The sequence below is a fragment of the Ictidomys tridecemlineatus genome, chromosome 15 (genome assembly GCF_052094955.1).
Source record: "Ictidomys tridecemlineatus isolate mIctTri1 chromosome 15, mIctTri1.hap1, whole genome shotgun sequence".
Classification (NCBI taxonomy): domain Eukaryota; kingdom Metazoa; phylum Chordata; class Mammalia; order Rodentia; family Sciuridae; genus Ictidomys; species Ictidomys tridecemlineatus.
In genome coordinates this window covers 6692667-6716802 of record NC_135491.1, presented here as the reverse complement: position 1 = coordinate 6716802, position 24136 = coordinate 6692667, and the positions used below count along the sequence as shown (strand labels likewise).

Below are 24136 nucleotides of genomic sequence, written 5' to 3'. Positions count from 1 at the left end.
GGGCGCCGACAAGCCGGGAAACCACCGACCACCGTGTCCTCTGGCCTCCAGGAGGGACTGGCTGGGCCTCTGGTTCTCACAGTTTTGTCTGTGCTTGACAAACCCCCGGATCCCCGGGAGAAGACTGAGTCGGAACTCCTGGGTCCGGGGAGAAGCGGCGAAGCCATTCAGACGCGCCACCCTGTGGTAGCGAGTCCGGGGCTGGGAGCGGAGGCGGCGGCCGGGGCTCGCGGCCAGGTGTGAGGGAGGAGCAGATGGTGCAGGGGAGGGAGTGGGAAGGGGGCCCCGTCGCTGCCAAATCCTGGCCCTCGCCGGAACCATCACCATGGAGACCAAGGAAAGAGGAAAGGACGCAGCTCCACACTTTTTCCAGACGTAGGAATGAGTTCCTCGGCTGCTGAGGGAGGGTCCCCATCCGAACTACAAGTCCCAGAGGCCGCTGGACCTCAGGAGAGTTCCATCTGACCCCATTTCTGCTGGGGAAGGGCAGTTGGGAGATGTAGTCCTTGGAGCCAAACTGATGAGGGTGCGTTGCGCCCTCTGGTGGACACAGCAGCCACATTCGCTTATTCACTCTGGGGCCACAGACCTATCTGAGGGCTACTCCCTCCAGCCCCAGCTCACTTGGTTCCCGCCACACTGGCCTCCTCCCTATTCTTCCAAAATTTACCAATGAGGTTCCTCCTCTTATTTATCCTCCTAGTGTTTACTATGGAAGCAGAGTGTTGGTAGTAATTCATTAACAAACACTGAGTTCCTACTAAGAATCAGGCATTGTCGCACTGAGAATTCAACTCAGCCAGGGAAGATCAAAGTATAAAATCTGAAAAAAAATTTCAGGCAATGTTCCAGAAGGATGTGGGTGGCTAGGATGTAGCTCAGTGGTGCTGGATGAGCTTAGCATTCCAGTGGCCCTGGGTTCAATCCCCAGCACCAAAAAAGGGCCTCTGGGACAATGCATGTGTGGGAGGGTGGAGTGGAGAGCACATCTCCAACACAGGAAACAGCACTTGCAAAGTCAGGAGGCAGAGGACAACCTGATGGCTTGAAGTCTCAGAGTTTGGTGTAATTGTGATATGGAGCAGGGTTCCAGGAATGGGAAGCCCTCAGGTGAGGGGCAGGAGGCACTAGAGACAGTGAGATTGCCAACAGCCAACAGCCTTTTCTTTACATTTGGGTGCACGGGGAGAAATTCTGGTCAGGAAGTGCCCCCTTGAATGCATAACCACTGCATGGGAGCTGAAGAGAACTGAAAACTGGCAGACGAACTGGAGGATGCTAAGTGGAAGTAACACAGACGCCAAGAGAAGGTGGGCATAAAGGGTGTGGCCATTATCAGTGTGCCCAGGTCCCAACAAGAAGAGATCATATGGAGGCAGGAAGCGGGCCAGGCCACACAGAGCCTTGACCTTCTCCTGGGGGCTCTGGGGAGCCAGAGGGCTGTGAACCAGAAAAGAACAGGGTCAGCTCAAGATGAATGAAGAGAAAGAGAGAACAGGAGGCTGGGAAGGGGTCCATGGGAAGAGGATGAGGCCTGAGCTGGGGTGGGGACTCTGGGACTACAATCCAACGTCCCTCTTCTCTCCCGGCTTTTTTTGTGTGTGTGTGGTGCTGGGATTGACTCCAGGGCCTTGTACATTCGAGGCAAGCACTCTACCAACTGAGCTATGAGCCAGCCCCCTTTTTTTCTTTTTTGGTACTAGGGATTGAACCCAGGGGTGCTTAACCACTGAGCCACATCCCCAGCCCTTTTTTTTTCATATTTTATTAAAGACAGGGTCTTGCTGAGTTGCTAAGTGCCTTGATAAGTTGCTGAGACTGCCTCAAGATCCTCCTGCCTCAGCCTCCCGAGCGGCCCTCCCATTCTTCACCCCACATATACCTAGCCAGAGACAGAACAAAGGCAAATACCTTTTATTTCAAGCTAGAGAAGCCACCAGCCTTTTCTCTACATTTGGATGCACGGGGAGAAATTCTGGTCAGGAAGGCACCGACAGAAGGGGCATGGCCACCATAAGTTGCTGAGAGAGTAAAAAGAATGAGGACTCAGGACCTGGAAGTCAGCCCTAGCCCCTTCTCCCTCAGACCCAAGGGTCCAGGCACCCCGTGTCCCAGCTTCCTCAATCCCCTCCCCCAGGTACCTTTCTCTTCCTGTGAAAGGCTGCCTTGCTCTCCTCAGAGTTGATCCGCAAGGGGATATAAGCATCCAGGTGATACAGCTGCTGGGGGCCCCCCATCACCAGGCGGTTCTCCCCGATCTCCAACGACAGCCCCAGGGCTCCATCCTGCAGATGTGTGTAATCAGCTCACCCTCTCCAGCAATGGGACCATAATAACATGGCCCCAAAACAGCAGCCTCACATATTGGGAAACTACATTTAAGGGGCCATAGCATGTCTGAGGCCCTGGTTTTAATTCTGAGTACACACAACTCTGTCTCTCTCTCTCTCTCTCTCTCTCACACACACACACACACACACACACACACACCTATCTCCCAGAAAAAAGGCAAAAGACAGTAATTAAGGAATTCCCTCAGGCATCCTCAAGGGAGCAGCAGAAGGCAGGCCTATTGGCCTCCTGGCACAGCTTACACAGGGCTGGCAGTGCGCATCACCCCACCATTCCAGAGCAGCTCTGCACTCACCAGTTTGGGGAGGTCAATTTCAGCCAAGAGGAGGTCAGGCGCTTCCAGCCAAAGGTTCAGGTGAGGTTTCTGAGGGCTGTGGAAGAGCCAGGTCCAGAACTGAGGACAGCTGCCAGGCCTCTGTCAGCACAGGTGCCTGGCCTGGCTGCTGTTCCCCGTCTGCCTCCACCAGGCCCTGCTGCCACAGGATCCCCAGGCAAGAGCACCAAGGCAGAGCCCAGTGTGGGGAAGGAGGACCAAAAGAGGGGTTCGGTGGTGGAGGGGAGTCTTGAGGGGATCTGCGAAGGCCCACCCTTCCTCAGCTGGCCGGGAGCTGGGTGTATATAGGTTCCCCAGCTCCTGGATCCGAGGACGCTGCTGGGAGCGGATGTTCTGCTGCGAGATGGAGCCCATGAAAGTCCGATTCTTCAACATGCGCCATTCTGAGGGTGGATTGTAGAGTGAAAAATCACTGGGTCCCTTTGCTCTCTCAGGAGGTCCAGCCCAGCTGACCGCAGGGCCAGAGAAGCTCCGCACCCTCCCTGGAGGCCTGGGTTCAGCCCACACCTGAAACTTTGCTCCAGAAAGACCCACCCTTCCCAGCATGCACCAATAAAGCCCACCCCAGATGTTCCAGGCCCTGCACCCATCTGAATGCCTGGGTTAGCTCCACCCCCTCCTGGCCTCCAGAAGCAAGCTAATCTCTCCCAAGGGTGGCACTCTGGGCTCCATTCCTTTCCCAAGGCCCGGGCCTCGACCCTCACCTGGATTCAGCTGCAAGCCATATTTGTCCTCCAGGCCCTCCCTGGCGATGGTAACCACGAGCTCCCGCAAGAAATCGCTGTTCTACATTGAGAAAGAGAAGAGTTGCAGTAGGGCTGAGGGCTGGAGGGAGAGGCCCCTACCCAGGCCTTACCCACAATTCCACCAACCTGCATCCTCCGGTAGAAGTCACTGTTGACAGCCACATCGTAAGCGGTACAGCCCTGGCCTTCTGCGGGGAGAGAAAGTGGATGAGATTCCTCCAGCCCCCCAGAGTAACCCCACAGCCCAGGCACAGGCAAAGAAACACCAACCAGGGATAGCAGCCACAGGGACCAAAGACAGACACATCAGGGAGTGACAGTTCAACACACAGTCCAGTGGACTCTCAAACTGGCGTCCAGTCTTCTAGCCTCTCACCACTGGTTCCAAAGATCATGTCCCCAGGGCAGACCCTGCCCTTCCCCAGCTTACAGCCCTCAAGTCAAGGTCTGAGGCCTCCTGCCTGGTTTTGCGTGGCAGGCCCTGTGCCATGTATCCCTCCAACCTCTAGGGAGAAGCTTATTCCTCCTCAGTAACCTCAGCCTTTTCAACTTCTTTCATTCTTGATTACTAGCCAGTGCAATTTAATCATTCCATCTCCAGCACCTCTAAAATCCTGTCCCTTCAAATCTTATATCAAGAAGCCTCCCTCCAGGCCACTGAAGAGTCCCTTAGGGCTGCATCTCCTCCAAAGCAGCCCAAATCACGCCACATTGAAATAACATCCATCCCTGGGCACAGTGGCGCCTGCCTGTAATCCCAGAGGTTTGGGAGGCTGAGACAGGAGATCTCGAGTTCAAAGCCAGCCTCAGTAATAGGGAGGTGCTGAGCAACTCAGTGAGACCCTGTCTTTAAATAAAAAATACAAAATAGGGCCGGGGATATGGCTCAGTGGTCGAGTGCTCCTGAGTTCAATTCCAGGTACCCAAATAAATAAATAAATGACACCCATGCCCTCTGCCTGTAGCCATGACTGGGAGTTTCTCAAGGGTGAGATCTGGGTGTGATAATCCCATTCCTCTGGCACTGCCCAAAGCTTAGTCCCGGGCTTCTGGAGACACATGTGAATTGCAGAAAAAGATACAGAGGCAGAAACAGAGACAAGACAGAGGTGGAGATAAGGGAGAAGGGCAGAGGAAAAACCACAGACAAAAGAGTGAAAGCTGGCCTGGGACTAAGGCCAGAGAATGAGCTGATGAGTGTAGAGCCCTCTGCCCACCCCTCCCCTCTCTGGGCGGGGCAGGAGCACCAGCCTGACCAGGTGGGCAGAACCAGATCTCCTCAGGAGACTAGGGATGTGCCACCCACAAAAGGACTGGGGAGCAGATTTCTAGGGAAAAGGATCCTGGGTCCTGGATCTTGGGTTTTAGGGAAGAAGGGACTTAAGAGGACAGACTCCTGGGTCCTCTGAGGGCACTGACTTGCATCTAGTTCAGCATGTGGCTCTCCCAGACTCATGGGGATGCGAAACCCAGCCTGGTCCTCCTCCAGCATTTGAAGCAGCTCGTCCTCGGTCACGTCAGCCGGAGGTGGGATGGAGGGAGAGTGACAGATGTTGATGAAAACCTTCCCTTCTGAAGAGTTGGTCTTTATGCAGAAACCTGTGGGAGTGGGTTTGTCCTGACCATCTGTCTCTGCACAGCCTCAGTCTCCATCCACCCTTTTGCTGGGTCTGTTTCCCCTTCTGCGGGGGCTCTTTATTCTTTTTCTGGATCTGTTCCCCTTCTCCTTCCTAAGACCCCTGACCCTCTTGCTGAGTCTCTGTCCTCCTTCCACTGTGCTCTCCATCCTCCATCAGCTCTCTCTGGGTCACCAGCCCTACTGACTTCCCTGGGCATCAGACACAAACACCAAGCCTTTATACTCTAGTGCTTTGCTTCTTTTTGTTCTTTACCCAGCTCCCTGTGGTTCAGATGGGGATGCTAGCCAAGCTCTCTACCACTCAGCTACATCCCCACCCCTTCTTTCCTCCTTCTTCTGTCCCCTGGCCTCAGAATCTATACTTGTTCTCTCTGGGTCTCAGTTTCTCTCTGAGACTCTTCCTCTCTGGGTTTCTGTTTTTCTCACCAGCCTGAGGTTGGATCTGTGTAGATTCTGATCTGGTTGTCTGGGCTTGATGGAGTTCTTTGGAAGCCTGTGGAGAAAACAGTCTTCAGGCTTGGAGTCTGTATAATCAGATCCCTCATTTATTCCTTAAATATTTATAGAGGTTTTTTTTTAATTTTATTTTTTTAGTGCTGGGGATGGAACTCAGGCCTTTCGCAAGCTAGGCAAGAACTTTATCACTGAGCTTACATTCCCAGCCCTATAGCAATTCTTATATATGAGAGTTATAGTTGGCACAAAAGCCGGGCCTGATGGTAGACACCTGTGATCCCAGTAGCTGGGGAGAGAAAAGCAGGAGGATCACGAATTCAAAGCCAGCCTCAGCAAAAGAGAAGTGCTAAACAACTTAATGAGACACTGTCCCTAAATAAGTACACAATAGGGCTGGGGATGTGGCTCAGTGTCCTGTGCCCTGAGTTCAATCCCGGCACCCCCCGCACCCAAATTAGACATTCTACGTCCTCCTCCTCCTCCTCTTCCTTCGAGTATACAAAGAACAACCCCAAACCCATTCCTATCATTTCTTGGAACCTAGCAAACTTTAAGCCAAGCAACTACAATTCCCATAAGCCTGTTAGCTCCGTAGTGCATCCCGGGAGCTGTACTCCCATCTCTGAGCACCAAAACATGTCCCAGTTCACAGGGACCCAGAAGTCCAGTCAGTCCGCACCTGCAGCAGCAGCTCCTGGAACCGCGCCGTCTCATCATCCATCGTCTCTGTCTCGCTTAGCTCTGGCACCAGCAGCTTCGAGTCCGCCATGGCCCTAGGAAGGAAACCTAGGTATCCTCAGTACCTTCGACGTGGCGAGCTTTTCCTGGGATCCGAACTCTGGAGCCTGCTTCCTGCCCCTCAGTCGACTACCTACTCACTATTCTACCTACTTTTCTATTCGAAAACCTAAGAAACTGGCCTGAGGCAACAATTTCATTCTAAATCAGACACGGTCCTGAAATCCTTTGGGAACCAGTATTCCAGGACGCACTCTGGATCCTACTTGCCAAGAGTGTGAACAGAAGCCATACTTCCCATCCTTTGTAGCTGAGCAACCAGAGTTAGCCACACTTCCGACTACCCCAATGCTCATTCACCAAGCAGGCAACCTTTAAATCACGGGCCAAGTCTGCAGCCACGCCTCTCCCCACAACCAATCAAAAATATGTCCTCAGCACGATGTCCAAATGCCACCCTCCCACCTTTGCCTAACAACCACTGTTGACCAGATGACAGCGCCTTCAGGCTTAGCCACACACTAGATCCGAATCTCTAGCACATGTATTTGGAACGAAAAGCTGCACTTCTTATCTCCAATGCAAAAGAGGGGCGGGAAGACACATCACTACGGGCCACCCTTCTAAACCCGGAGCCCGAGTGTAGGCAGGACACCCTCATTTCCGGTCTCCACGGCCTCCGGGCTTGCGCTCACATGTTCCAAACTACATTTCCCAGCGCCAGCCTGTAGGCGGGGTCACCTGCCCCCAAGGCGGGAGGTAATGGACGGGACACGCCCCATCCCGTCGCCCCGCCCCTTCTCGTTGGTCCCGCCCTATCGGAGGGGGCGGTGCCGCCCTTCGGACCTTCAGGTTCCTTCTTTTGGCCAGAGCGGCCAGCAGTTCTTCGCGGAAGACGGTGCGGGTAGGCGATGGCTGAGACGCGCGCAGAGCTCCGCGCGCACGAGATCTTCACTACGCTGGAATACGGACCGGTGCCCGAGAGCTACGCATGCGCAACGGTGAGGACTTATGGCCGGCACTGCCCACTGCCTTCCCCTGACCTCGCGGCCGCGTCTTCCGCGCAAACTCCCGTGATCCACCGCGGCCGCAACGCAGCTCCGCCCCTTTCGGCTCCCGGGATTCCCGCCACTGCCTAGGACCCGGCTGCTGCTGCGGATCCCTAGTGGTTCTTGTGCGCCACCGTCCTTAACGCCCCGTGGTGAATCCTCAGGTCCCCTCCTTAGCATCCCTGTGTAGCTCGCTTGATCACCTGGAGACCTGCAGGACCTGCGCGGCGTCTCCGTGCCTCCTTAGAGGCTCCTTAATGTTTGTGGGGCTCGAGGAAGCTCGGCTCTTTAGATACTTCAGAACTTCCCGTAATTGACTGCAGCCCCAGACTTCCTCCGAGGGCTCCCGTGATCTCTCTGGCTCTCAAAATACTCCAGGAGGTCCCGTGATGCCTCAGGGCCCCTTAAGTTCCTCTTGAGGCCCCTGTACCCCCGGGTTTCCTCAGAACTTCCTAGGACTCTCGTGATCCCTCAGGGATCCTCCTGGACTTCCCGTGGATAATTAGAGCGCCCGGAATTTTCTGTAATCCCAAAAGTCACGCAGAATTCCCTCATGGGGCTCCCTTGATCTTGCAGAGTCCTCCAAGGTTTGAGGAGCCCAGACTTTAAGGAGGAGACCAGGAGTCTGGGGGGTCTGGAGAGGAGGGGTCCTCACTGCTCCTCCGGGTGATAACAGCTGAGATGGGAAGGAATAAGATCACATGAAAACGTGCAGGAGCCCCACACATCCCAAAAAGAAACATATTGATATCGTCTCGTGAGCATTGCTTCCAGAGTGCTGGGCAGGAGCATGCCCACTTTCAAGATCATTCCAGGAAGCCCCAGAGCTCTGGCTTCCTGCTGTGGGTACAGGTTTGGAAGATTGAGAGGGCAAGGACTTGTCCTGGCATCTGGCCAAATGGCTTGGTGACTGACTGACTGTCCCTGCATGGCGAATCCAGGAGGAGCAAAACTGGAGGAAAGACTATGAGTTGATTGTGCCATGTGAGAGCCCTGGAGTCCGCCAAAGCGGTGTGCCAGAGTCCAGTGCTACTTGGGCCTGTACTTCAGGACAGAAAGAGATAATTGAACTGTAGGAGCCACTGGAAGTGTCACTGTATAGATTCAGATAAGAGGATCTGGGACAAAGTACAGAGAACCCCCACACTTGGAGGCTGGTTAGAAATAGGATGTCCTGAAACAGCAATAATGGTATAATAGCTGATGTTTATTGGGTACTTTCTGAAGTGCCAGCCTCTATGCAAAACGTGATCTCATTTAACCCCTAGAACAATTGCGAGATTATTGTCATATTTTTAGTAACAGAGCCCAGAGTTGAAGAGAGAACTAATCTTGCCCATAGTCCACCCGCTTAAAAGAAGTGAAGATCTGAACTTGAACCCATGCGTTCTGAACCCATGGTTTCTTCCCCCACCAGCAAAGTTTCCAACCTTTGCTGTGGGCCAGGCTCAACAAATGTTTTCTCTTTGGCCTGAGCTTCCTTTTTTGAAAGTGTCCATTACTGGCCAATTATTTCCATGTAAACATCTGGTATTCCAGCTTGGCTTGAAAAAAAATTCCAAAATTCGGCAACCTTTGGCTCCAGTACCCTGACAGAAATCATCTGGGACCAATTGCCACTGTCATAAATTAAATAGGTTGTAAGCTCTTAGTCTCCAGCAGGCCCTCTTCTATGTACTTGATCTGCCAGACATTATGGACATTCTTCTGGGTTTTTTCTTTTGGGGAGAAATTTTCCATAGAGTAATAGGCACTCATGAACTCCACTGACCCATCTCTCCACTTGAGCAGTGATCAACACTTCATCCGATGTTGATTCCTTTTATCTCTTTATTCATTTTTTTCTTTTTAGAGTAAACAAATCCCAGATGTCATGTTATGTCATGTTTCCTGTACTTTTTTATTTTCTTTCTTTCTTTTTTGGTACCAGAGATTGATTGAAACCAGGGCACTTAAACATTGAGCACATCCCAAGTCCCTTTTTGTATTTTATTTAGAGACAGTGTCTCTGAGTTGTTTATGACCACACTAAGTTGCTGAGGTTGGCTTTGAACTCACAATCCTCCTGCCTCAGCCTCCCCAGCTGCTGGGATTACAGGCATGTGCAATTGTGCATGGCTACCATACATTTTTTTAAATCTATTTCTAACAGATAAGGACTTATTTTGTTATATAATCATGCCATTATCACATTTCACAGCATTAACATTCTTTAATATCTAATGCCTAGTTCATGCTCACATATCCCTGACTTTCAAAAATGCCTCTTTCCCTGTGGGCATTTGTGTTCGTAACCTTGGGTGCAGGGTAATGTGTTAAGAGGGTGCTAAGAGTTTGTAGGAAAGTATGCATTGGATTTAGCGACCCAGAACACATGAAGGGTGAGATCCAGTGAAGGCCAGGGTTAGAGTAGCATTGCTGGGCATGAATTGTGTGTAGTTCCTTTGTTCTTCACCACACCCTTGTGAGAAAGGCACTTCGATCTGCCCCTGTTCCAGGGCCTTAACAGAGGCAAAGAGTAGTATATAACCCCCTGGTTAAGGTTGCACATCAGGAAGTATCAGAGCCAGCACTGAAACTCATGCTGACATCCAAATTCCCCTGGGCAACCTGTGTGTGTCACACCGAGTGCTCAGGTGGACACTTCACAGCCAAATAGGCTGCACAAGGCAGATCAACATCAGGCTTGTCTTCACTAGGGGTCCTCACTGCTCCTCCAGGTGATAACAGCTGAGATGGGAAGGAATAAGATCACATGAAAACGTGCAGGAGCCCCACATCCCAAAAAGAAACAGATATTGATATCGTCTCGTGAGCATTGCTAGAATGCTAGTCAGGAACATACCCACTTGCAAGATCACTCCAGGAAGCACCAGAGCTCTGGTTTCCTGCTGGATATTTATATGGTACATTTCCAGTCTTCCTAGACCAGATGCAGTGGGCCAGTCTGGGGTCACTATCTCCTAGTGACAGATGAATTTTGTCAGGTTTCCAGGGAAACAAAATTAACCTGAGGTCATTTCTTCATGGATGAGAAAAGATTTTTATTAATTTTTTGTTCAAAGTCTTCATGTCATTAAAAGTCCAAAGGACATCCTCCCTGTGTCACTGGGAATGTAAAATGGCACAGATGCTGTAGAAAACAGCACTGTTAAGCATGGAATTGCCATGTGACCCAGCAATTCCCCTCTATAGCTACGTGTACCCCAGAAGATCAAAGACATATATTCAAACAGTTTGGCACATGCGTGCTCACAGCAGCATTACTCATGAACCAAAAGACTAAAGCACTGTGAATGCCCATCTGCTGAAGAATGGATTAAAAAAAAAAAAAACAACTGTTTGTCCATACAGTGGACTAGTATTTCACCTTAAGAAGAAATGAAGTCCTGATGCGTTCTGCAATGTGGATAAACTGAAAACACGCTAAGTGAAAGAAACCAGATGCAAAAGGATCACATCATATGATCGTATTTATAGGAAGTGCTCAGAATAGGCAAATCCACAGAGACAAAAGGAAGATTAGTTGTTGTAAGCGGAAAGGGGAAATGGAAAGTGCGTGTTCTGAGGATAGGTTTCCTTTTGGGTGATGAGAGTGTTCTAGAAGCTAGACACAGTGGCACACACATGTAATCCCAGCTACTCAGGAGGCCTAAGGTCACAAGTTGGAGGCCAGCCTTGGCAACTTAGGAGGGGCTGGGGCTGGGAATGTAACTCAGCGGTAAAGAGCTTGTCTAACATGTGCAAGGCCCTGAGTTCCATCTCTAGTACCACAAAAAAGGAAGAAAATGTTTTACAACTAGAGAGAGGTGATGATTGCACAGGCTACTTTTTAAAATTACTAAAATAGTAAATTTTATGTATATTTTACCACACACACACACACACACACACACCAAAAAAAAAAAAAAAAGATAACAGGGGTGGGGTGGGGCTGGTAGCGTAGCTCAATAGAAGATCATGGGCCCTGGGTTTGGTCCCCAGTGCCAAAAAAAGAAACAAGAAGAAACTGATAAAAAAGGGGAGAGAACTGAACAACAGCAGAGGAGGTAGAGAGGGAAGATGGGAGGGGAGGGGAGGGGAGGGGGGATAGTAGGGGTTAGGAAAGGTAGCAGAATACAACAGTCACTAATATGCCATTATGTAAAAACGTGAGTATGTAACAGAAGTGAGTCAGTATTATGTATTTGGGGAGTTCAAATCTCAATTGAGTCGAATGTATGAAAGATGATATGTCTTGAGCTCTGTAATGTTTTGAACAATCAATAAAAAAAATAAAAAATAAAAAAAAAATAAAAAAATAAAAAAAAAAAAAAAAAAAAGAAAAGAAACTGATAGACTGAGGATACAAGTGTCTCTTCCAGAGGACTCAGGGTAGAGACTGAGCTGCTCCAGCATGGTCACAGTCCCTTTTCCAAACTCTCTACCCCTAGGCCTGGCTGGATACTCAGGATCGGTGCTTGGGCCACTATGTCAATGGGAAGTGGTTAAAACCTGTGCACGGGGACATAGTGCCATGGTGGGACCCCATCTCAGGTAGGAGATGTCCTCTGGTCATTAGGGGAAGGAGAGACCTTTGTGCCTTCCCAGCTCTTTGCTTAGGCCAGAGGGCAGGGAGTAATCCGGGAGGGGCTGCTGTCTGGTTCCTCCTGGTGGTAATCCTGCTAACTGTGGTTCCAAGTCCCTACAAAGGCTCTTTGAAGTTGCTTTCTACTAAAGTCCCTTCCTTGCCTGTGGGAGGTGATCAGAGCAAAGACCAGTGACAAAACAAGCCCAAAGGGAAGCTGGGGACCAGCTTCACTGCCTGAGACCTTTTCAGGCTCCAGGCATCTTAACTTCTGTCAGTTCTCACACAAACGCCCCACATCTCTGCTCCCATCTCTGTACCCCAACTTTTCTCCCCAGGAGAGAAGTTGGCCACTTGCCTCCAGGCACAGAAGGAGGATGTGGCTGCAGCAGTGGAAGCAGCTAGGAACTCCTTCCTGAGCTGGAGCAAGCTCCCTGGAGCTGCGCGTGCCCAGCACCTGACCAGGTGATGTAGTTGAGGTGTGGCCCCGGAGGTGGGGAGGAACTGCATCCCCCGGCATCCACTGGAGACTGGAAATGGCTACTCCATTTCCCAGTCTCCCACTGAATTGATTGGCAGCTGAGTCTCATATTCCCAGCGTGCATTTGGGTCTTTAGTGGGCACAACATCCATTTCCCACCATTCACTGGTAGGCACAAAGCCTCTGTTTCACAGAATGTACTTGGGGTTCATCATGCCCCCATTTCTCAGCAGTTCATGGGGGTTGCTCTCCAGCACGCATTGGGGGCAGTTAGGAACAAAGATGCCATTTCCTAAAATACAGTTGAGATTAGAGAACAAGAATTAAGTTCCCAATATATTTTTGGGGGGTCACTGGTGACCAAGACCCTTCCACAGCACTCTCAGGGTTTGAGAATTTCCCCAACTGCATTTCCCATAAATCTTGGGTGCCCTCTGCCTCTGGTAAATTGTGAGGGTTCCCCAGAGGCTCATGGGCATCGATGTTGTCCGGGGTTGGACCTTCCCCATACTTCCTCCCTAGGCTGGCCAAGATGATTCAGAAGCACCAGCGGCTGCTGTGGACCCTGGAGTCCCTGGCGACTGGGCGGGCCATTCGCGAGGTTCGGGATGGGGATGTCCCACTGGCCCAGCAGCTGCTGCAGTTCCACGCAGTCCAGGCGTACACCCAGGAGGAGGCGCTGGCAGGCTGGGAGCCTGTGGGTGAGAACCCGGATCCCTGCACCAGTCCCCGCCTCCTGCGTGACACAGTGTGCTGGATCAGTCCTCTCATGAATTCTCTTTTCCTTGCAGGCGTTGTTGGCCTCATCTTGCCACCCAAGTTCTCCTTCCTTGAGATGATGTGGAGGATTTGCCCTGCCCTGGCCATGGGTAAATGATGAGCTGGGGTCCCAGCTCTTAGATCTGAGAGCGAGGAGATTGGGGGTCTGGACTCCTGGGTCTGAGGAAGGCGGGCTGGGGCCTGGACTCCTGGGTTTGAGGGAGGAGGACTGAGGGCTAGATTTCAGTGTCCTTGAGTTGTCCCCCTTCCTCAGGCTGCACTGTGGTGGCCCTTGTGCCCCTGGCTTCTCCGACACCCCTCCTCCTGGCCCAGCTGGCAGGTGAGCTAGGATCCTTCCCGGGGATAATCAACGTGATCAGTGGCCCTGCCTCCCTGGGGCCTGCTCTGGCCTCCTGGCCTGGAGTCCAGAAGGTGGCCTTCTGTGGAGCCATTGAGGTATCTTCAGGGCTGGAAGTGGGGTGGGACAGGCTGGGGCCTGGAGTGTCCTGCCCCAGCTGAAGCCTGCAGGGGTCCCTCAGGAAGGACGTGCCCTGCGACGGACGCTGGCAGGTGAGGGGGCTGAGCTGGGCCTGGCGCTGGGCACAGAGTCACTGCTGCTGCTGACAGACTCGGCGGACGTGGACTCTGCTGTGGAGGGTGTGGTGGATGCAGCCTGGTCTGACCGCAGCCCGGTGAGATCTGTGCACTCGTGTCTCCAACATCCTGGGGGACCGCTGTGTCTCTGCAGACCTGGGGGTTTAAGTCTCTGTTCCCTTTGTTGGTTCCTTGGGTCTAAAAATGCTGTTTTTTTTTTTTTAAGAACTCTCTTCATTTTTCTGAGTGTCCATGTTCCTACTTTTCCATCCTCTGACTTCACTCTTAAGATCATCACTTTTCTGTACTCTTGCCCTGGGTTCGGTCCTCCCCACTTCTCCATGACCCTCCTCCTCCCTCAGGCCCAGCCCCCTGTGCCCTCCGCCTTCCCTATGTGGGCCCTGACCACGCCCATCTCCTGTCAGGGGGGCCTCAGGCTCCTTGTGCAGGAGTCTGTGTGGGATGAAACCATGAAGAGGCTCCAGGTACGCATGGGCCGGCTTCGAGGTGGCCAAGAGGTGGATGGGGCCGTGGACATGGGCGTCAAGGAGCCTACTGCCTATATCCTGGCCCGGAACTATGTGGAGGAGGCCCGGAAGCAGGGCGCACAGGTTAGCTCTGGGACATCCGTTGTGGCACTGAGGTGGAGGAGCCTGGAGACTGGACCCCTGGGTCTGAGGGAGGAGGGCCTGTGGTGACTTCAGGTCTATGTCTCTCCTTCTCAGGTGTTCCAGGCTAGTGAGATGCCCTCAGTTAGCCCATTCTGTCCCCCAACCTTGATCACTGGTCTGCCCCCTGCCTCCCCATGTGCCCAAGCAGAGGTGAGTCCCTAGGGTGCCTGGAGTCCTGTTCCATCCCCTGTCCTCAGTCAGTCCTGGACAGCAGCACTCCACCTGCACAACCCTGGGGGGACCTGGGACCTGGGTCTGGGGGCTGCTGCCTGCTGTAGGCTTGTCCCCTAATGGGTGGGGTGATCAAAGGGGGCATTTGCCCAGCCACTGAGCTTCCTGACACCCCTTTCAGGTGCCATGGCCTCTGGTCATGGCCTCCGCTTTCCGCACAGCCAAGGAGGCCTTGGCCATAGTCAATGGGACGCCCCGCGGAGGCAGTGCCAGTGTGTGGAGTGAGAGGCTAGGGCTGGCGCTGGAGCTGGGCTATGGGTCAGTACTGACACTGTCCACCGGGGCGCAAAGGGCAGCCTGTGAGCATGGTCCGAGCACCTCTTCTCTTCCATCTGCTGTCTCCCTTCCCTCTGGGCCTCTTCCTCCCCCCTGTTTTTTGATATCTCCATCTCCACTGCAGGCTCCAGATGGGCACAGTGTGGATCAATGCCCATGGCCTTCGAGACCCTGCAGTGCCCACAGGCGGCTGCAAGGAGAGTGGGTCTTCCTGGCACGGGGGCCTGGATGTGAGTGTCTGTCCTCTGGTCACCACCCCTACGTCACTTTAATGCCTACTCTCGCCTGTGTCCATCTTGGACCTGCTGATACCACCCCTCTCCTAGGGTCTGTATGAGTATCTGCGGCCCTCAGGGACCCCTGCCCGCGTGCCCTTCCTTTGTGAGAATCTGAACTATGACACCTTTGGCCTTGCTGTGCCCCCAGCCCTGCCAGCTGGTCCAGAAATGGGGCCCAGGTGAGCCATTCCAGGGCTCAGTGGTGTGGGGAAGGAGGGGAAAGTTCCATCAGACTCCGCCAGCCAAGGGTGGGAGGACTGGAAGGAGGCCTGTTCGTGGCACTCCTGGGTCCCCAGGTCCTGAGCTGCCTTCTGGGTCTTAGTGCCTCACACCCTGGGCCTGGTGAGTCTCCGTCCTGCCTGACAACGGTCTGTGCTGGTTCATAAGAGCAGAAGTTGAAAGTCCCCCAGAGGCTCATGGGAGCTGGGGTGGTCTGTGCAGCGGGGTAGAGCCTGGGGTCTGAGCAGACCCAGGACCCCCTCACACTTCACTGGCACACAGCCCAGCACCTCCCTATGGACTCTTCGTGGGAGGCCGTTTCCAAGCCCCTGGGTCCCGGAGCTCCAGGCCTATCCAGGATTCTTCTGGCAACCTCCATGGCTATGTGGCTGAGGGTGGGGCCAAGGATGTCCGGGATGCTGTGGAGGCCGCTCACCATGCTGCTCCTGGGTAAGAGGACTCACATGAGAAGCTTTGGGCCATGGGGTGGCGGAGGTGGTCATGTGGGACCCCCAATAGGTGGTGGACCCTGGGGCCTGGATCCCCAGGGTGGGGGCTGCAGACAGAGGTGGGTGTCTGGAAAGCACTCGGACCAGGACACTACTCCCAGTGTGCATTGTCCGCCCACAGCTGGGCAGGCCAGTCGCCAGCAGCCCGGGCGGCCCTACTGTGGGCTCTGGCAGCTGCACTGGAGCGCCGGGTCCCCACCCTGGCGTCGAGGCTGGAGAGGCAGGGAGTGGAGCTCAAGGCAGCCAAGGCGGAGGTGGAGCTGAGCATTCAGCGACTTCGGACATGGGGAGCCCAGGCCCAGGCCCAGGGCCACACCCTGCAGGTGAGAGGGGTCTGTGGACAGAGCTGGCAGCCAGGCGGAGGGTCAGGGCAAAGGCTCTGGAATGAGCCGGGTTTGGGTTCAGGCCAAACTCCACCCCCTCCCAGCTGTGTGGTCATCAACAAGTGGCGTCATGTCTCTGCACCTGTTTCCTCATCTGTGTAATGGGCATCCGGCCCACCTCCCAGAGTAGTTGTCCAGATTATGGTCATTGATGCATTACTGACCAAAATCTCCATTTAGCAGATGTAACCATGATGGCTTTTCTATTTTTCCTTTCTTTTTTAATTAGTGGCACTCGGGATCAAACCCGGGCTCATGCCTGCTAGGCAAGCGGCTCTACCGCTGAGCCACATCCCCAGTCTATAATGACTTTTTTTTTTTTTTTTGACAAAAGAGAATAGAAGATAGGACATAATGCACTGCACAGAATATTGTCTCCTGGGATTTTTGTTTTATTTATATACATATTATTTGGTTAAATATATGTACGGGCTTAGGCAGGCATGGTGGCATGCACTTATAATCCCAGTGACTCTGGAGACCAGGGCAGGAGGATACAAGTTCAAGGTCAGCCTCAGCAATTTAACAAGATCCTACCTCAAAATAAAAATAAAGAGCAGTGGGGATGTAGCTTAGTGTTAAAGTGCCCCTAGATTCAATCCTGGACACACACACACACACACACACACAGTTACACACACACAGTTACACTCACACACTTACACTCATACACAGGTTTGATGTGAATGAATCATGGACCAGTGTCCCGGGGCACCACTGGAGTGCTCAGGAATAAGGCTGATAGAAGGATGCCGAGCCCCTTGACCTGTCCCCATGTCCTCCTCCGTAAGTAGCATGCAGTTGGACAGTTTTACAGTTGTGATCAGTCTCATGCATTTGTGAAAACTAACTGAGTTAAGCGATCAGTGCCTGACAGACATCCAAGGACTCCAAAGATGTCTCCTCACGGCCGGCCAGTGAGCACGGGAAAAGACCCTGAGGTGGAGCCCTGCCCAGCACTGATGGCACCTGGGTTCCAGCTCCGCACTGGAAGGGGGGGGGGGAAGTCAGGTATGGTGGCACTTGTCTGTGATCCCAACTGCTTGGGAAACTAAGGCAGAAGGATTGCTTCAGCCCCGGAGTTCAAGGCCAGCCTGGGCTACACAGTAAGACCCCCACCTTAAAACAAAGAAAAAGTAATTCCTGGGTTTTAACCCAGGAAATGAGAGCATATGGCCATACAAAGATTTATGCACAGATATTCATCATCATAATGTTCTCCACTATCTATAAAAACCTAGAAATGAAGCAACCAAAACATCCCTCATTGGGTTGATAGATAAACAAATGTGATACACCCTGGCATTGGAATCCATCTCTGGAGACCACAAATGTGCCACAACATGGCTGGACACATGCCTGTAATCCCAGCCCCTTGGGAGACTGAGGCAGGAGGATCTCAAGTTCAAAGCCAGCCTCAGCAAAGGCAAGGCGCTGAGCAACTCAATAAGACCCTGTCTCTAAATAAAATACAAAATAGGGCTGGGGATGTGGCTCAGTGGTCAAGTGCTCCATTACCCACCCCCCACACCCCAAAAAGAAGCCACAAGAACAAACTTAGAGTGATTACTCTGAGCCAGGGAGGCCAGGTTAGGGTAGACACTGAAGCCTGGAGGGTGGCTCGGTGGCAGAGCCCTGGCCTAGCATGCTGCAGGCCCTGAGTTCCATTGCCCACACAGAAAAAACAATTTAAAAAAAGCAAATAATACTACAGTGCAAACTGTAGGACTCCATGGCTATACTAGTCTAGGAAATAAAAACTAATCTCTAAGGGTAGAAGGCAGATCAGTGATTGGCTGGGGACATGGAGGGCTCATATAGGGTAGCAGGTGGCAGGTGGGGATTAAGAGGCACAGGAATCGGGGAGAGTTCATGGAAGAGTTCATATGCATACTGCCAAAACTTGTCAAATTGTACCCTTTACAGTGTGTAGTTTGGCAAATGTCAATTATATTCAGTAAAGCTTTTGCAAAACACACACACAAACACAAATCAGCCCACAGGCTGGGTTCTCAGCTCTCTGCACACATTAACTCATTTTATCCTAATAACAAATCTGTAAGGTTGGCACCGTGATGATTTTGAAGGTAGGCCACAGGCTCAGAGAGGTTAAGTGACTTGTCCAAGGTTGCATAGCTGGTGAGTGGCTGTCTGGCTCTGGAGTTCTGTACCCTACACCATCACCTGGCCATATAATATTGGGGTTTTTATGGAAAAGCAAAGATGGGGATGTGAAGAAGAAAGGGGCAGGTGACAGAGAAGCCTGTGGGAGGTCAGTCGGGCTCCCCTGCCACACCCTTGACCTGACCCCTGTCCCTCAGGTAGCAGGGCTGAGAGGCCCTGTGCTCCGGCTTCGCGAGCCACTAGGTGTGCTGGCCATCGTGTGCCCTGACGAGCTGCCCCTGCTTGCCTTTGTGTCGCTGCTGGCCCCTGCCCTGGCCCATGGCAACACTGTAGTCTTGGTGCCTAGTGGGACCTGTCCCCTGCTTGCCCTGGAGGTCTGCCAGGTACAGTCTCACCTGCCTATGCATTTTCCTGATGCTCCCCCCAGGTCTGCAGGAGCTCTGCTGTCTTCCCACCCTCTTTGGTAACCATAGTAACCCCAGTCCCAGCATCCCAGCCTCAGCCGGTGCAATCCTCCCCGAGCCCAGCAGCCACTCCCCGTGCACACTCCTGACCCGACCCCACTCCCCCCAGCCCTGGGTGGCCCACTTTCTCACCCCCTAGGATATGGCCACCCTGTTCCCTGCTGGCCTCGTGAACGTGGTGACAGGAAATCGGGACCACCTGACCCGCTGCCTGGCCTTGCACCAGGACATTCAGGCCCTGTGGTACTTCGGATCTGCTCAGGTACCCTTCTGGAAGCACCGCCCCACGCCCTGAGCACTCCTGTTGTTAAAGGCAACCAGGGTCAGTGGTTTGTCCCTTTAGAACCCTGGTTGGTAAGAAAGAGGATCTCCTTAGCAACGAAGACATCGGTTGACCTGTTGCTAAGGATCACACCCTGGCAATCGAGTCAGGTCCAAAGTCTACCCTCTTAAACATCCCTTTGGCAACCAGTGGGAACTCCCAGTCCACGGGGCCTGGAGCTCATTCCTTTGAGCGTGGGCGTTGAAGAGGAAATTCCCTAGCCACAGGGTCAGCCTCTTTCCCTCTGCATCTGGAGGGCTTGTTTGCTAGGAGCCGAGCATCCAGCTAGGTCAAACCTTGAGGTCTCTCCAAAGAATCCTCATTGCTAAGGAAGCAGCTGCTTAGCAACCAAGCCTCTGGCTGTGCTAATCCTGTCCTGTCCCCATCCCAGGGCTCCCAGTTTGTGGAGTGGGCCTCAGCAGGAAACCTCAAGCCTGTGTGGGTGAACAGAGGCTGCCCGCGGGCCTGGGATCAGGAGGCCGAGGGGGCAGGCCCAGAGCTGGCGCTGCGGGCAGCACGGACGAAGGCCCTGTGGCTGCCCATGGGGGACTGATGTGTGAGTGCCATGCACCCCACCTCAAATGCAGAAGAGATGGATTCCAGCAGAGGCCAGATGCCTGGAACGGTCCTCTCGTGGTTCCTGGGTCCCTCAATAAACTGTCTGACCTGACCTGCTGTGTTTCTGAGGGAGGAGGGGACAGCAACTCTGATTTGTATGAACCCCTCCAGTTGAGCATCACAGTGGGTGGCTCCAGGACAACACAGCACTTGTGAGACAGGGCAGTCTGAGGGGGCAAAAGGAGGAGTCAGAGGGAAGTCCCTGGAAGACTCTGTTCCCATGGGTGGTGTCAGGGTCCTTCCCGTTAGGTCTCCCATTGCTTACCCTGGCCAGAGCCAAGTGTGCAGGCAGGTCTGAGCCACAGCGTCTCACGACAGGGAAATCTAATTGGCCAGCCTGAGCCAGGGGTCTGCCTCCGTCCAGGCTCTCCAGACAGCAGATCAACGTGCCGGTTGCCACCTCAGGTCAGGCATGTTCAGGGCACCGGGGGAGGCAAGTGCCAACAACGAGGCAGCACCAGCCGCCCAGAGCCCATGTGCTGGTGACAGAGGTGTGTGAGCTTCCTATCACTGCTACCACAAATTCCCACAAACTTTGGGGTTTAAAAAGAATGACAAAACGTTATCTCACAGGCAGCACGTGGTGGTGCACACCTGTAATCCCAGTGGCTCTGGAGGCTGAGGCAGGAGGATCGCAAGTGTAAAGCCAGCCTCAGCAAAATCGAGGCGCTAAGCAACTCAGTGAGACCCTGTCTCTAAATACAAAATAGGGCTGGGGCTCAGTGGTCGAGTGCCCCTGAGTTCAATCCCTGGATACAAAAAAAAAAAAAAAAAGTCGCCTCACAGTTCTGGAGTTTAGAGTAGAATGAGCTTTGGTGAGCTCAAATCAAGCCCCAGGCTGCGGCGGTGCTTTCTGCAGGCTCTGGGGGACATGTCTTGTAGCTTTCCAGCTTGTCCAGGCCACCAACAGCCCTTGGCCCATGCCCCCTTCCTCTGCCTGCAGAGCCGGCAGTGGCTGACATGGCTCCCGGTTCACACTGACACCTTTTCTTTTGACACGCTTCTGAGTGGTTCTTCCTCTGTCGTTTCTAACGACTCTTGTAATGACATTGGGTCCACCTGGATTGTCCAGGTCATCTCCCCATCTCAGGATCCTTAATCACCTCTGCCGAGTCCCTTTTGCCACATGGGAGCCAGAGGCAGTACAGATTAGGACGTGGACATCCTTGGGGGCCGTGGCTCTGCCTGCCACAGGACAAGACGGAAGAGGTCAATTATCATGAAAAGGTGGCTCCTGGGCTCCGTGAGAAGGGAGAGGAAGAGAAGAGGGATGAGAGATGTTGCTGGGCAGCGTGGGCCAGGCTTTGCTGCGGTGGGTCACTGTGTGTTCTAGGGCCAGAGCTCCTTTTGCTCACGTTGCCTGTCCATCAAGGATTGGGGGGGTGGCTGGGGCTCAGCGGTAGAGCGTTCGCCTAGCACGTGCCAGACCCTGGGTTCGATCCTCAGCACCACATATGAATAAATAAATAAATAAAGATTTTGTGTCCAACTACAACTAAAAAAAATATTTAAAAAAAAAAAAAAAAGAGGATTGGCAGGGTCCCTCTGCCCTGGGAGTCAGCCAGGGAACTTGGCTGAGAGAGGCTGGTTTACTCCACTCTGTTGCTATCCCTGAATGAACCCAGGGGTACTTAACCACCAAGCCACATCCCCAGCCCTTTTTATTTTTTTATTTTGAGACAGGATCTGGCTAAGCTACTTAGGGCCTAAGTTGCTGAAGCTGGCTTTCAACTTGTGATCCTCCTGCCTCAGCCTCCAGAGTCACTGGGATTACAGGCATGTGCCAGACTGGTAGTTTGCAAAGAATAAAGGCTCATGGTTCTGGAGGCCGAGAGGAACTGCACCTGTGGAGGACATCTTTGCCGCATCAGCAGGAGGCAGGGGACATGGCGTGGCGAGGCGGTGCTGGCCTGCTAGAGAGCTGGCTTTCAGAGCAAAGCCACTTCCTCCGTCACCTGTCCTGCATTAATTAATGAATGGATTAATGTCCTCATAAACCAGTCATCCCCCGCAAAGGTCACGCCTCTAAATGCCATTAACATGAGTTTGGGGATTAAATTTCCAATCTGAAATTTGGGGAACGCAATCAAGTCTTTCGCAGAGGCCCCTACAGTGCACCTGTCACCATCACTGTCCACTCCCAGCCTGGGCAGCGTCCACCCAGAGGGGCCTGGCACTCTCACTCTCAGTAGTCAGCCAAGCAAGCCACAGGACCCAGCCTGAGTTCCACGGGGCGGGTAGGCCATCAGTACCAGAGCACCCAGGGAGGAGCTGAGCACCTTGGAGAGAAGAAATGGGGGAAGGCTGCTCATATCAGGGCCTTCTGATTCATTCATTCTAGGGATTGGACCCAGGGTTGCTCTACCACTGAGCTACGTCCCCAGCCCTTTGTATTTTGAGACAGTGTCTTGCTAAGTTGCTGAGGCTGGCCTCAAACTTGCCATCCTCCTGCCTCAGCCTCCTCACTGGGATTATAAATGTTTGCCACCACATCCAGCTAGTGCCTTCGTTTTAAAGGCACATAATATATCTGCAATGAAATCATCATTTCCGGGTCAGCTTACTCAGAGTCTGCCAACTTCATCAGGGCAAGAAATGTACCTCTCATGCAGAGCCACATCCCCAGCACTGAGCTGGCAGCACTGTGGGTACTCAGCATTGTAGTACCACAGCACCAGGTGTGTGCTCCGTCCTCAGAGTGGGCCCCGCTCCACAGGGTAAGGCTCAGTCCTAAACAAGCCTCTCCCCCAGACATCCACCAGCCACCTGTACTTCTGACCCACTGACTACAAATCCAGGGCTCTCATGACCTCTTCAGGTTCGAGAACTCTGGAAAGTGCTATACTCACAATCACAGTGTCATTAGAAAGAATACAGACCAGACTGGGCGCAGTGGTGCACCCCTGTAATCCCAGAGGCTTGGAGGCTGGGGCAGGAGGATCAAGAGTTCAAAGCCAGCCTCAGCAACAGTGAGGCGCTAAGCAACTCAATGAGACCCTGTCTTTAAATGAAATACAAAATAGGGCTGGGGATGTGGCTCAGTGGTTGAATGCCTCTGAGTACCAAAAAAAAAAAAAATCATGAGTGCTGAGGGCTGGCTGTACCAAACCCTCATCCCCCAGGGAATCAGAGCAAATATCAATCACCTTCCTGGTGTACTGTGCTCACCAATAACAAGAGCCTCAAAATTTTTTTTTAATATTTATTTTTTAGTTTTAGATGGGCACAATATCTTTATTTTACATTTATGTGGTGCTGGGGATCGAACCTAGTGCCTCATGCATGGTGGGCAAGCACTCTACCACTGAGCCACAACCCCAGCCCCCCAAAATCCAAAATTGTTACCCAGGCTTCCTCTGGTAGACAGGTCCCCAACACTTCCCAGAGTTTCGCAAGTCTAGCTCAAATCCTCAGCTCTCTAATCACATAATTGGTCTTTCTAGTATGACCAGGCTCCCTCAGTATAAACTCAGGCGAGTCAAGGTGGCAACCATGAGTAACAATGACACTCCTAATACCTGGGAAATTCCAAGGTTTTATCTCCCAGGAACCAGGCGCAAGAGCCAGACACAGTCTCTATAATTCAGCAATGGTGAAGAAGGGAAGAGGTCAGGATCCGTTGGTGCCATCATTCAGCCAATATCTGTGGAGCAGCTGCTAGGGCCAAACAGTTCTAGAAACTCAGAAGGGGTAAAACAGATATCCTACTGAGGACCTCCTGGAGCCCATGTCCCCTGGAAAAAAAGCAACCATGAAGATCAGAAAGCCACATGGTGCGGTAGAAGGTGACAAGTATGAAGTAGGGGTGAGTAGGAATGCTGGGGGGCGGGGCGGTTTAAAAAAGGGGTGTGTGGAGAAGTGCGATGTTTAAAGGGTGTCGGCAAGCCCCTGCCTGTGAGTTAAGCAAACACCTGACTGAGATGGGGGTGCGCCACATAGGTGTCTGGGGCGAGGCCAAAACAGCCAGTGCAAAGGCCTAAGGCAGGAGTCTGCCCACCTGGCACACAGCAAGGAGGGCTGGTGTCGGAGAGGGACAGGAGGTGAGGTCAGAGGGGAGAGGGGACCAGATCCTGCGGTTCCAGGTGGACCATTGTTCTGAATGAGGGGAGCTACAGGGAGCTGACAGGTCTGCATGGACTTCTTTTGACTGCTTGGAGAGCCACTAGAGTCTCTGGGGCGGAAACAGGGAGCCTAGTGAGTGGTGTCCCAGGCCGGAGGTGGTAGCAGGACCCAGATAATGGCAGTCGCAGTGGTGAGAATTGGTAGAATTCCGGCGACATTTTGAAGGTGTAGCCAATCCATTTGTTGATGGGCCTGCCATTATGC

General features: G+C 52.9%; 2 protein-coding genes across 7 annotated transcripts; one reads left to right on the top strand and one right to left on the bottom strand.

Moving 5' to 3' along the window:
• Positions 1 to 1899: 1899 nt before the first annotated feature.
• Pih1d1 (PIH1 domain containing 1) lies at positions 1900 to 7252 on the bottom strand. 3 transcript variants are annotated; one of them, XM_005336674.5, is made up of 10 exons: positions 7112 to 7252; positions 6207 to 6300; positions 5498 to 5564; positions 4852 to 5031; positions 3559 to 3620; positions 3391 to 3472; positions 2940 to 3069; positions 2648 to 2723; positions 2142 to 2285; positions 1900 to 2021 (listed from the first exon to the last, which is right to left on the bottom strand). In XM_005336674.5, exons 2-10 carry the CDS (start codon positions 6294 to 6296, stop codon positions 1980 to 1982), a joined length of 873 nt encoding a protein of 290 aa, XP_005336731.2. In that variant the 5' UTR covers positions 6297 to 6300; positions 7112 to 7252; the 3' UTR covers positions 1900 to 1979. The 3 variants fall into 3 exon arrangements, with proteins under 3 accessions (XP_005336731.2, XP_040135271.2, XP_040135270.2); XM_040279337.2 differs by having other exon boundaries at positions 6207 to 6313; positions 7112 to 7242; XM_040279336.2 differs by lacking the exon at positions 7112 to 7252 and adding an exon at positions 6731 to 6908.
• Positions 7126 to 19862, top strand: Aldh16a1 (aldehyde dehydrogenase 16 family member A1). 4 transcript variants are annotated; one of them, XM_005336672.5, is made up of 17 exons: positions 7126 to 7266; positions 11748 to 11850; positions 12220 to 12346; positions 12885 to 13063; positions 13154 to 13231; positions 13396 to 13577; positions 13661 to 13813; positions 14141 to 14326; positions 14441 to 14536; positions 14739 to 14875; positions 15018 to 15123; positions 15220 to 15350; positions 15673 to 15840; positions 16021 to 16222; positions 18604 to 18789; positions 19010 to 19132; positions 19584 to 19862. In XM_005336672.5, exons 1-17 carry the CDS (start codon positions 7177 to 7179, stop codon positions 19743 to 19745), a joined length of 2409 nt encoding a protein of 802 aa, XP_005336729.2. In that variant the 5' UTR covers positions 7126 to 7176; the 3' UTR covers positions 19746 to 19862. The 4 variants fall into 4 exon arrangements, with proteins under 4 accessions (XP_005336729.2, XP_077887770.1, XP_077887771.1 ...); XM_078031644.1 differs by lacking the exon at positions 18604 to 18789; XM_078031645.1 differs by lacking the exon at positions 19584 to 19862 and having other exon boundaries at positions 18980 to 19113.
• The last annotated feature ends 4274 nt before the right edge of the window (positions 19863 to 24136 follow it).

What these genes read in the sequence shown, in the direction of transcription:
- Aldh16a1 (XM_005336672.5), top strand. Translation starts at nt 7,177, where the DNA reads ATGGCTGAGACGCGCGCAGAGCTCCGCGCGCACGAGATCTTCACTACG. An exon ending in CGTGCCCAGCACCTGACCAG is followed by an intron (nt 12,347 to 12,884) that starts GTGATGTAGTTG and finishes CTTCCTCCCTAG; the next exon opens with GCTGGCCAAGATGATTCAGA. An exon ending in TTGCCCTGCCCTGGCCATGG is followed by an intron (nt 13,232 to 13,395) that starts GTAAATGATGAG and finishes CCCCTTCCTCAG; the next exon opens with GCTGCACTGTGGTGGCCCTT.
- Pih1d1 (XM_005336674.5), bottom strand. Translation starts at nt 6,296, where the DNA reads ATGGCGGACTCGAAGCTGCTGGTGCCAGAGCTAAGCGAGACAGAGACG. An exon ending in TGGCTTGCAGCTGAATCCAG is followed by an intron (nt 3,070 to 3,390) that starts GTGAGGGTCGAG and finishes ATCCACCCTCAG; the next exon opens with AATGGCGCATGTTGAAGAAT. An exon ending in TCCCGGCCAGCTGAGGAAGG is followed by an intron (nt 2,724 to 2,939) that starts GTGGGCCTTCGC and finishes GCTCTTCCACAG; the next exon opens with CCCTCAGAAACCTCACCTGA.